This window comes from Tamandua tetradactyla, chromosome 16, assembly GCF_023851605.1.
Source record: "Tamandua tetradactyla isolate mTamTet1 chromosome 16, mTamTet1.pri, whole genome shotgun sequence".
NCBI lineage: Eukaryota > Metazoa > Chordata > Mammalia > Pilosa > Myrmecophagidae > Tamandua > Tamandua tetradactyla.
In genome coordinates this window covers 2,874,987-2,887,783 of record NC_135342.1, presented here as the reverse complement: position 1 = coordinate 2,887,783, position 12,797 = coordinate 2,874,987, and the positions used below count along the sequence as shown (strand labels likewise).

Sequence of the window (12,797 nt, the reverse complement as noted above, 5' to 3'; positions counted from 1 at the left end):
TCATGTTTTTTATGGTATTTTTGAAATGCGAATATTTCTAATACACAAAATAGCAAAAACGAAAAATCATCACCCAGCCATTAATTTGCCAGTATTTTTACATGGAAAAATGCACTTTTATGCTTGTGTATAGACAAAGTGAGGTTTGACAGAAAATGTAACTAAATATCAGCAACAGTTAGAAGCTTTGTAATTGGATTATAAGTATCGGGTTGAAATTTTATATAGGATGGTCAGAGTCCTTAAGCTGAAACCTGAGCCAAAACTTGAAAGAAGTGAGGACAGTTGTCAAGCAGATAAACAGAGAAGAGTATTCCAGGCAGAAGGACAGTTGGCACTTGCCTGGCTTGTTCAAGGAAAGTAAGGAGGTCAGTGTGGTTGGGATATAGCAAGGGTAGGATAGTTGGAGAGGAGGCAAGATAAAAGAGCCTAATTAAACTGATATAACACTAATGTAAGGGCCGACACAGAGGGTGGAATGGGAGAGCCCAGAAAATTTAATTACAGACAGATTTTCAATACCTGAAATACGTTCATGATTAATTTCAGTTAGGAAAAGCAATTTTTTTTAGACTATGTTGCATGTACTCCTTTTAAAATATATAATATAAAAATAGAAAGATAAATAGAAAAGTAAAGAACTAGGTAGAATAAGCTTGGAAAATAATGCCACAAATTTTAACTGTGATTATTTCTAGAATGTGGGATTATGAACAATATTTAATTTATTCTTTACTGTTTATGAGTATTTTCTAACCCTTTTTTGCAATTATCACATATTTCTATGGAATCTGATTTTCTAAAAAATCATTTGTTGTTTATACCAGCGTTATTTACAATTGCAAAGAGATGGAAACAGCCAAAATGTCCATCAACAGACGAGTGGCTAAACAAACTGTGGTATATACATACGATGGAATATTATACAGCTTTAAGACAGGATGAACTTATGAAGCATGTAATAACATGGATGGACATAGAGAACATTATGCTGAGTGAGTCTAGCCAAAAACTAAAGGACAAATACTGTATGGTCCCACTGATGTGAACCGACATTCGAGAATAAATTTGGAATATGTCATTGGTAACAGAGTCCAGCAGGACTTAGAAACAGGGTAAGATAATGGGTAATTGGAGCTGAAGGGATACAGACTGTGCAACAGGACTAGATACAAAAACTCAAAAATGGACAGCACAATAATACCTAATTGTAAAGTAATCATGTTAAAACACTGAATGAAGCTGCATCCGAGCTATAGGTTTTTGTTTTGTTTTGTTTTGTTTTGTTTTTACTATTATTACTTTCATTTTTTTCTCTATATTAACATTCTATATCTTTTTCGGTTGTGTTGCTAGTTCTTCTAAACTGATGCAAATGTACTAAGAAACGATGATCATGCATCTATGTGATGATGTTAAGAATTACTGATTGCATATGTAGAATGGTATGATTTCTAAATGTTGGGTTAATTTCTTTTTTTTCCATTAATTAATAAAAAAATCATTTGTTGAATGTACATAGTTCTTCAAATGACAGAGAAATAACTTAATAGAATTCTTTTACACTCACAGTAAAATTCTCAGAATTGAAGCGGCCATTTCATCAATTTCTTAATTTCTCTCCAGAACAGAATTCTGAAAAGGCAGAAATGGTGCAGCAGAAAGGTACTCTGAGAGAAGGCTGACTTTGTACCAGGTAGGTTTCTTCACTCCTTTCCTCCACATGCAAATACTCACAAATGTGCACACATACACACGTACAGATACATATATTGGGCTGTCAGAGGGAAACCTGAGTCAGTCAACCCTTCCCAGGATCAGTGAATGTAGAAAAGATAATTACTTTTTGCAGCTCCCCTCTGATCTCCAACTCATAGCACTGACCTGTACTATGAATTGAGCTAGACAGGACAAATTTACAACTCTTTCTCCTTGAATTGTAGGTTCATAGAATGAAAGCCAACCACCCTTATTTAAAGTTGTCTCAATGTCAGTAATCAGAAACACCTAAGCTCTGAGCTTTGATTTTATTACATGATTCCATTTTGATCATCAGCACAAAGATGCAAGCCCAAAATTTCATGCCTCCGTTTTATGGATCAAAAAAAACGAGATTGGCATTAAAGGACTAGTAAATTGCCAGGTAGGTATTTGCACCCACAGCTGTCTCACTCTAAAATGAGTGCTTTCCACATTATTGTCCCTGCAAGGGAAATGCTGTCTCTACCTTCTGAAAAGCGTCTAAAGAGGCAGTATAGGTAGGAAAAAGCATCTTGAGAGACAGAAAGCATTAACTTCATCTCATCATGTTTTCAGAAGAGGCTGCAACATTTTCCATGCATTAACTCATCTGGTCCTTCCAACAGCTCAAGGAGGTACGTACCATTATCATCTTCGTTCTCAAATAAGGAAACTGAAGCATACTGGACTGGAACTCAGGCGATGGAGCTCCAGAGTCCCCACTGCCCCCCACCCACCCCCAGAGTTCACACTCTTAACTGCCACCCCATAGAGGTCATAAAGTCTACGAGTCTGCGGGGAACGGGTACCCAAGAGACAGGCGCTCTGAACACTGGGCCTGCATCTGGGACAAACTGTGCCGCTTAGGACGGGCAGCTCTCAACACAGCCTGACCTGCCCCCAGGCCACGCGCCCCGGGGGCACCCACCGCCCACCGCCCACCGCGGGCCAGCCAGGCTCGGGTTTTCCCACACTTCGCCACCAGTCCGGAGGAGACCGGTTCGTGCGCAACAGAGGGCGGTTTGGGACTGCAGGAAACCCCTTGACATTTTATTTAAAGCTTTTTTAAATTTTGCATTCTCCTTGATTCCAAATCCACATTTACGTCCACACAGAAATAAAGTTTTCAGCTAGTTACCAGATAAACTCAAGGCTATTTCTCCGTCCTAACAGTCTGGTAAAAATGGGCTGCCCACAGCAGTGGCGGCTTTACACCTGAGAAACATCCTCACACAGACACACTGTCGCACAGTCACACAAACGAGCCGTGTTCCGAAATCGACCTCAAACGTGCACAGTCACACACAGAAGTTCCTACCCAAGTCCGGCTCCCGCCGCCGCGACCACCTCGCCGGCGAAGCCCGGCCCTCAGCTCCCTCCTGCGGACCCGCCCGCCGCCGCGCGCCGCCGCGCGCCGCCGAGACTACGTTTCCCAGAAGACACCGCGACGCCGGCCCAATCGCGAGGCCGCGACGACGGTGCGAGATGCGCCTCCGCCATCTTCCGGCTCCCGGCGGCGAGTCCGCCGGCCTCGAGGAATCCCTGCACCCTGGGCTGCGGAGGCCGCGATCGCGGCGGGATCTGGACCCAAAGAGGCGGCAGGTGAGCGGTTCCGGAGCTTGCGAGGTAATCCGGAGCCAGTGCGGGGGCCGGTGCCGCAGCCGAGCCGGCCTCGGGCCTGGGGAGAACTGGGACGTCCCGCCCGAGCGTCGGTCCGCCGCTTTCGCGTCCTTGGACTACGTATCCCGTCGGCCCCCGCGGCGCGTGCCCGTTGACGCCCCCTGTCCGCGTCCGGGCTGGGAGGGACCGTGGACTTCTGGGGTGCATGTTGGGGTCCCTAGCCCACCGAAAGTGTAAGGGGACGTTTTGCATGCCTGCTTCTTTTGTTTGTTTTGTTTTTATAATTCTGGGACGAAGTCGTGTTCCCAGAGATCCTCAAAAAGTTGCAAGATCCCAAAAGATTTAGAACCACTAGCATAGAAGCAATGACTTTTATACGTGGCAACATTTTAGATTATCTTGTTCAAAGTCCACGTCTCCACAGTGGAGATGGTTGAGTAAATCATCCTGTTCCGTGAAATAGAATATTACACACTTAATACAAATAATGCTTATAAAAATGGCTATAATAAATGATTGAATGTTATGCAACATTTGTGATTATTACATTTACATATTATTTAGAATTAAATATTTGTGATTCCCCAGGCGCTGGCTTAAGCACCTTTACAAAATACTACTATTTGATGAACTCGAGAAGGTGATTGTGATATTACTTTAATACTAAGATGTTTTCTGTTCCATTTTCTTTGGTTTTAGCCCACGTGTCAGTGGGGTGGGCTTGATTTGGCCTCTTTTTGCCGAATTTTCTCACATTGTACAAAGTCTCCAGTTGTGATTATCTTTCCTCCTCAATTAATGTTGCCCAACATCGTATTTGATAGTTACTTGGCATTTCACTATATGGCTATGCTAAAAATGATTCCACCACTTGCCTTCTTGTGGACAATTATGTGCTAATTTTTAGTTCTGTTCTTTAAAGGATATTATTGTGCATACATCTTTGTGCACTGCATCCCCAGTTCACTTGATTCAAGGCAGGGTCCACACAGTGGTATCCAAGAGACTTTTTATTGGGCTGTGGGGCCCTTTATAAATTTGGAAGTTGGGAAAACATCCAGGGAGAGTTCTGAAGGTGTTAAATTTGGGGATGGGAATTAAACAGGCTTATTCTGAGAAGACTTTATCCAGGGGTTGGCCTGTGTGGATCAGGTAAGTCCTGTATGCTCCCTGGCCTGAGAATGAGCAATGAGATGGAATCTCTGGGTACTTAGGAGAAATGGGAGAGAAAAGGCCCCCTGTCCCTGGTCTCCTTGCAGGAGCTAAAGCTTGGTTTCCTTGGACTGGATGAGGATCACAATTTGTCCCAACTCTCTCTAATTAGTGGTGGGTGGGGGGCAAAAGGATACGAGTTGTAATTTTGGCATTCTGGGGGCTGTGAGGCAATCCTGGCCTCTCATGTTTACTCTTTCCCCCTCCCCCACTCCCCAGCTCTGCCACATCAGGAGTCTGTCCTCCAAGATAGGAACCAAGAAGAAGACTCGTCAACCCTTGAAATTCCAAAAGTCATGTCCATTGTGAGTTTAATATCATATAAATATTTGCTTTCCTAATCCTGAAACATCCCATCTGGGTGCCATTAAGGAATCTGGTTCTCAGAGGCTCTTATTTGAGGAAATAAAAGGATCAGGCAGCTAGTACCCTCTCCCAGTTCCAAGTAACCCCTTCTCTCTGACCATTACCCATGGATTCATTCTGTACATTTCCATCTCCTGATGGCTTGATCTTCTGTCAGGAGACCAGATGGGGCTAAAATCCGTTTCTTTAGAGGAAAATGAGAGCTTCCCTCCTAGGAACTGAGGTTTGAGGAGATGGAGATAAGTACTTATGAGAGTTTGCACGTGGGAAGTGTTATTGTTTGGTCTTAATTTCAGTGTGTAGTGAGATCTGATTTGGGTGGGTTTGAAGATGGGGGTATGATTGGGGCTTATCTAGGAATCCATGAGAGATTAGATGCCAGAATTGAGGTCCAGTTTTGAAGTTGAACAGAGTATTTGATTGTGGACCATTCTTCATCAACTTCCTTCAAGAAGTGCAGAGCTGGAGGTGGGTGGAGGTGGATGATAGCCAAGTGAGAAGAGCACCTAGATGAACTGTTCAGAAACTGGGTGGTCAGAGCTTGGAAGAGCCTTAGAGATCTGATCCAGTCATTGGTTGCAAAATAAGAGAATGGTTGCCATTCTTTTCACTTAATTAAAAAAAAATCATTAATAAAAGTTATCTTCATTCAGTTTTTTTCTCACAAGGAAAAACGTTTGTGATCTGTTCTGACATTGTCCTCAAGATATTCTTAACCTGTGTGAAACCTTAATTTCTAAGACAAAAATTTTATAAAATATTTGGGGAAAGTCGGTTGTTCTTTGGTACTCCCTAAAGGTAGAAATGATAGGTCTCGTGTTAATGAGTATTTATTATATGCTAAGCACAGAGTGGACAATGTGCTTTATAAATACACTGTTTCTTAGGATTGGGAACACTCCATTAGGTGCACTTAAATTTTCACCCTAGGACAGCGTACGAGAGCTTTTGGTTTGTAATAAAAAGGAATGTTCAAGAATATTTGAACATTTTGTTTTACTCATGCCTGTTTCCTTCTTATCACCCACTTACACCAGGAAGCTCCAACCCCAGCCTTCTTATTTACCATCCACCCTTCCTACAAAGACCTAATCTGTTCCCTGTCATCCCATTGTGAAACATTTCCTTGAGATACACATATAGTATTCATGGTTGTTGTTCCAGGAGTCAGTGCTGTTCAGTGATGTGGCGGTAGTCTTCTCCCAAGAAGAATGGGGAGAGCTCGCTCCTCCTCAGAGGGATCTGTACAGAGATGTGATGTTGGAAACCTTCAGCAACCTGGCCTCACTGGGTAAGGTGTACTGGGTCATTAGTTTGGAGAGTGTCCTCAGTGATGTCTCTTCTGTTGTCAATTTCTGGGTACCTTTCAGTTTCCTGACTGGTCCTGACTTGGCCCTTTTTGAGTGATTAAAGAGCAGCCCCTTCAGCTCATGCTAATTTTCCCAACCCTTCAGCGACCTCCAAATGACCCTTCCTGCAACTGTCTCTCCTGTTCAGTGCCCAAGTACTGGATTTGAATTCTGCAGCCCCCACACTGTAATCAGGTTGCATGTTTTTCTCATATCCAGGCGTCCCCATTTCCAAACCTGATGTGATCTCCTTCTTGGAGCAAGGAAAAGAGCCCTGGATGGTGGAAAGTGGGATAGCAGGAGGTCTGTGCCCAGGTGAGTGAGGCATTAGTGGGAAGGGGAAGCCACGCAGATAACAGTCCAGCCGGTTAGTGGAGAAGCAGGACCTTTGAGTTAGAAAATTTTCCCTCAGAGCTGCCAGATTCAGAGTTCAGGTCTTCAGTCACCATCTTCCTCAGCTTGTCATTAGCAGTTGACAAAAGTGGTTGCTCCTTCCTACCTGAGACCTTTCTGTATATGTATGCCATCACTCTCTTTTGGTGTTCTACCTGCCTCATTAAACACTCCTCAGCCTCCTTTGGCAGATGTTCTTTATCTGCTCTAAACATTGGCACACCCAACACACAGCCCTGGGCCTCTTATTTTCTCTGTTTTTTTGCATTCCCCATAGATCTTCTCTGTTACAACACTGTGAATATCATTCATGCTGATTGATTGGCCAATACAGAGTCACTAGCCACATGTGGTCATTTAAATTTAAATTAATGAAAATTAAATAAATTTAATAACTCAGTATCTCATTTGCACTCAGCACATTTTTTTTAAATGCTGGTAGCCACATTGTGGCTGGTGGCTGCTGTTTTAAATAGCACAGGTACTAAACACTGCCATCATTACAGAGCTTTGGTGAACAGCACAAATTAATATCTTCACCTTTAACTTTTCCCTTAAACTCCAATTATCTATATCCAACTGCCTTCTCAACATTCCCACTGGACATTGATTAGGCACCTCTAAGTTAACACATCCAATAAGACTGGACAGGTAACTTGGCATGGTTCCCTTTTCTGTGGCCTTGCCACCTCCAGCCTCACTGTGAATAACTTATACAAAATCGAGGTATTCACGTTGTTAACACAAATACAGCAAACTATAGTTCTGATCAGCCTCTAACTTAAATATTTATTTTTACTGTGTACATTATAAAAATTTTTTTTCATGCTTTTCACATATCTAAAGCAAGTTTTCATATCCAGTATTTTATTTCTGTTGGGATGAGGGGTAGGGAAAGGAAAGACTAAGAATAGAGGTATATCAGGAGAGTCAGACTGTAAATTAACATTATGCACACAACTAGTCAAATATGTTTTTAATATATCACACTATCACCCAAAGGCAACATATGTAAAAATAATAATAATAATAATAATAAAGTTGCTTCCATGAAATTGATACTATTCCATGATAGATTTTTATAGAAACCAGTATGTATATCTATATATGGCATAATAAATATGTATATATATATTTCACAGTGTATTCTGTATCCATTGGGTATGCTTTTAGAATTAAAAGATGCTATTACCAGGTGGGCCACGGTGACTCAGCAGGCAGAGTTCTCACCTGCTGTGCTGGAGACCCAGGTTCAATTCCTGGTGCCTGCCCAAGTGAAAAAAAAAGATGTTATTACCACAGCAGTCCAAACATTGCACTATTAGGGAATTATGTTTAGAAATGGTTCAGTGATTTGCTCATTATGATGGCTATTACAGAGATATCCATTCACATTAGCAGTAAAAATTCTCATATTAAAAGAGACAAACACTGAGATGGCTGCATGCTGTTAAAATATTCACATGTATTAGCTCTGTACATGTAACAGCTCTCCATTAATAGTCTGAGTGCCCTCCCTTCAGTTTTCTCCACACTTCCTTTAGTCTTGCTTCAAGACTTATATCCTTGTGTTTCTGTAACTTCAAGATAGCCTTCATTTTTGTATCCTTGTTCTTTATGTGCTGTTCAGAAGGACTTTTTATCTTAATACCTTTTCTACCAGAGAAGAGCCAGTAGTCTCTGAAACCAAGAAGGGTAACCAGTTCTCTCCTTAGTTCAGCAGTGGGCAGCACACTGCATCGTTGAATTCGGTTGCCCCATCACCATATGTTCTCATTAAGACTATCGTTCCATTGTATGTGGACTTCACAAGTCAATAAGTGGTGCCACATCTCCTCCCCACATGTCACTGTATTTAATAGCTTATGTCTTCTTTTCTCCTCTTGCCAAAGCAACACTCATGCACACTTCTGCGCCACCGCTCTGGCCCCCCTTCTTCCAGTGCCTCTCACTCCTTCTTCTTCCTCCCAGGCCAACTCACTTTTTGAGGAGCTGCCAAACCATTTTCCATAGCAGCAGCACCATTTGACATCCTCACCAGCAATGTACCAGAGTTCCAGTTTCCCTGCATCCTTGCCGACACTTATTTCCCACTTTTTAAAAGTTATACCCATCCAAGTAGGTATCAAGTGGTATGTCATTGTGAGGTTGTTGTTACTTTAACTTTGAAATACTTTCAAACTTACAGTACAGTTGCAAAAATACTACAAATTCTATTCAGAGAAATACAACATGCCCCATCCTCCCAGATACCCAGATTCACCAGTTTTAACATTTTGCCACATTTGCCATAGAATATGCCATATTCTATCTATCTCTCCATAATGTCAATCCATCTATCTATCCATCTATCTGTTTCTCCATTTATCAGTCCATTTTCAGAACATTTGAATATAGGTTGTATATGTCATGTTCCTTGAACTCTTAATACTACCATGGCAGTTTTTAAGAATGAGGATATTCACCTACAAAATCAGCTGAAGTGCAGTTATTAAAGTCAAGAATTTTAACGTTGATATGAAACTTACAGTCTATAGTCCATTATTTTCTTATACCCTAATATGTCCTTTTATTTTTTATTTTTTTATTAATTTTTATAATTATTTTTTAAAAATATGACAACAGAGAAACACAAACATTCTTGACATATGATCATTCCATTCTACATATATAATCAGTAACTCACAATATCATCGCACAGTTGCATATTCATCATCATGATCATTTCTTAGAACATTTGCATCAATTCAGAAAGAGAAATAAAAAGACAACAGAAAAAAATTCATACATACCATACTCCTTACCCCCTTTCTTTTTATTTATTTATTTTTTATTTATTATACATAACTACATACAAACACATTCTTATCATATGATCATTCCATTCTTGTTATATAATCAATAACTCACACTATCGTCACATAGTTGTATATTCATCATCATGATCATTTCTTAGAACATCTGCATCAATTCAGAAAAAGCAATAAAAAGAAGACAGAAGAAAATTCAAACATACCATACTCCTTACCCCTCCCCTTCACCAATCACCAGCATTTCAATCTACTAAATTTATTTTAACATTTGTTCCCCCTCTTGTTTATTTATTTTATTAATTTTTTAATTTTTAAAATACCAAAAAACACCAAATGCAAACATTCTTTTGATCATTCTGTTCTACATATATAATCAGTAATTCACAATATCATCACATAGTTGCATATTCATCATCATGATCATTTCTTGGAACATTTGCATCTATTCAGAAAAAGAAATAAAAAAACAGAAAAAAAATTCATACATACCATACCCCCACCCCTCCCCCTCACCGATCACCAGCATTTTACTCTAAATTTATTTTAACATTTGTTCCTCTTATCATTCATCTTTATTCCAGATGTTTTACTCATCTACTGATAAGGTAGATTAAAGGAGCATCAGACACATGGTTTTCACAATCACACAGTCACATTATACAATCATCTTCAAAAAACATGGCTACAGGAACACAGCTCCACATTTTCAGGCCAATTCCCTCCAGCCTCGCCACTACATCTTGACTGACAAGGTGATATCTATTTAATGTGTAAGAATAACCTCCAGGATAACCTCTCGACTCTGTTTGGAATCTCTAAGCCATTGACACTTTATTTTGTCTTGTTTCACTCTTCCCCCTTTTGGTCGAGAAGATTTTCTCAATCCCCTGATGCTGAGTCTCAGCTCATTCTAGGGGTTTTCTCAATCCCTTGATGCTGAGTCTCAGCACATTCCAGGATTCCTGTCCCACGTTGCCACCATAATTTTTTTTAATAGGCACATTTTTGTTTTGAAAGTTTAACAAATCAAATAAAGGTCAGTTATTTAACATAAATATAGATAATTTACCACCATGTACATAAATATAAGGCTAGCAAACCTCACATGAATAGTCAAACGAGTCAACTGATAAGAAATTGTCTAGCTACAAGTGGACAGTCATAATTTAGTGGTTCAATATGCATGGGTACACATTCAAAATGTTATTAACACACAAAGTAAGTAAAGTTAGATATTCAGAATATTCAGTTCATAAAAGTAGCAGCATAAAAATGTCTAGAGTAAAAAAAAAAAAAAAATGTCTAGAGTAATAAGAAATGTAGGGGTATGATAGAGAAGAGATTCAAGTGGGAAGGAAGTTAGTATGTTGTTTTACTTTTTTTTCCTGTTTTAGCTCTCCCATTACAAAGACAAGGGGTCATTACATTTAGAAGATAATAGATCTGGTGGGCCACGGTGGCTCAGCAAGCAGAGTCCTTGCCTGCCATGCCGGAGACCTAGGTTCGATTCCTAGTGCCTGCTTAAGCAAAAGAAAACAAATAAACAAAAATAATAGCTCATTCAGGGTGTATAGATTATGATCCCAACCTCTTCCCACTAAAAGGAATGAGATAATGGAGGAATGGAAGTGGAGAGAGAATGGAAAAGATAATTGCTCCAATACTGAAGAATAGTTTTGTTAATGGACTCCCCAAGAATTCCTTAGTATATGTCATTTTAAATACTTTTATATATTAAAAATCCTTGCAAGTTAAATCATTCAGAAATAGCTATATTCTTAGGAATGGTAAAGTCATGAGCAATATTGAAGTAGAAGAAGAATGAGCTATCTTATTTATCAGCCCAAGAGATTCCTTTTGTACTAAAAGTCTGGGCAGAAGAGCCTGTAAACAGCTTAGTATTGGGCATGAGCAGTGCTGACAAAGTTAAAGGTACATTGATTTCTAGCATTTAAACCTGTCAAATTCAAGTAAACATTTTTAGTAGTTTAAAATGAATTTAAAATGATTTCTTGGTTATATTCCAGTAAAGAATTAACCATTCATTATTTTTTACAGCTCAAAGTATTGATTCTAATAAAGATAATGCTGTTAGGTCTCTTAAGAGACAAGAAATCTAATGATATTTTATCATGGTTTTGAAATTACAAATAATTACTTGTGGGCCCATCTAGTAAGGATGGTTCTGCAAAGTTAAATACCTAATGAGAATTAAGACAAAGCTTTGCTGATACATTTTTTTCTCTATGGGTTTTTACTAAAAACACTTTATGGTATTTCACAGTCATTGAGTCAATAATTCTCAGATTTGGATGTTGAATCTCAAGAACCTGTTTCTGTGAACCAAAAGATACCAGAGTTCCATCTCCTGCTTCATTAGAGTATTGCAAGATGTTCTTTCAGTATCTACTGCTTTAACTTGAGTAAGTTTAATTCAGTTTCTGGGAGGAGTCTATCCTAGACATACCTACCAATCTGATGAGTGCTGACTACCTTTATAAAGAAAAACAGTCATCCAATAGAAAAAACAAAACAAAAAAACTTTTTAGTGTGGTGAATATTTTTTTTTCCTTTTTAAACATTTGAATCAATTTCTTAACTCCAATGAAATATCTTGGAGACAAACTTTATATAAAACTTTTATATGTAGGTTTTGGGTTGTTATTGTTTCTAAATTATTACTGTCATATATAAACTGCCAATTGTGCTTTGAAAAAAACATTAATTAGAAATAAACTTCATTGCTGTCTTCTAGTTGTTAAACAAAGAAACAAAATCAAAGACACTAATATCTCTTTTTCTTCTAGTGTATATATAATACTCATTTTTTAATGAAATTTTATTGAGATATATTCGCATACCATATATTTATCCAAAGTGTATAGTCAGTGGCTCATAGTATCATCCTATAGTTGTACATTCATCACCTCAATCAATTTTAGAACATTTTCATTACTCTAAAACATAAAAAAGAAAAGAAAACCCAAAACTTCCTATACCCTTTATTCCCCATTATTATTTTTTGTCTTTATTACTCATCTGTTCATACACTGGATAAAGGGAGTGTCAATCACAAGATTTTCACAATCACATGGTCACACCACAAAAGTTACATAGTCATCATCAAGAATCAAGTCTACTGGATCACAGCTCAACAGTTTCAGGTATTTCTTTCTAGTTATTCTAAAATACTAGAAACTAAAAAAGAATATCTATATAATGCATAAGAATAACCTCCAGAATGATCTGACTCTTTTTGAAATCGCTAAGCCACTGAAACTGTTTCTCCTCTTATTCCTCTTTT

At 39.0% G+C, this 12,797-nt stretch overlaps 2 protein-coding genes across 11 annotated transcripts in view; one reads left to right on the top strand and one right to left on the bottom strand.

Annotated features, from left to right (window-relative positions):
* Positions 1–3,132, bottom strand: part of ZNF583 (zinc finger protein 583) — a 31,719-nt gene extending 28,587 nt beyond the window's left edge. The window contains exon 1 of the mRNA XM_077130640.1: positions 3,059–3,132. The gene's annotated coding sequence lies outside the window, so the exon portion shown is untranslated. The remainder of the gene's footprint in view (positions 1–3,058) is intronic.
* Positions 3,133–3,206: 74 nt separating this feature from the next.
* ZNF582 (zinc finger protein 582) overlaps positions 3,207–12,797 on the top strand; it is a 50,260-nt gene continuing 40,669 nt past the window's right edge. For 6 of the 10 annotated variants that reach the window (XR_013163247.1, XM_077130657.1, XM_077130652.1 and 3 more), the window contains exons 1-3: positions 3,207–3,342; positions 6,103–6,229; positions 6,507–6,602. Coding sequence is in view for 7 of the 10 variants with exons in the window: in XM_077130657.1 (XP_076986772.1) it covers positions 3,226–3,342; positions 6,103–6,229; positions 6,507–6,602 (340 nt within the window). In the remaining 3 variants the exon portion in view is untranslated. Of the gene's footprint in view, positions 3,343–4,791; positions 4,878–6,102; positions 6,230–6,506; positions 6,603–8,651; positions 9,021–11,777; positions 11,917–12,797 lie in introns of those variants that run through there. The other 4 variants (XR_013163245.1, XR_013163246.1, XM_077130658.1 and 1 more) reach the window with 3 other exon arrangements.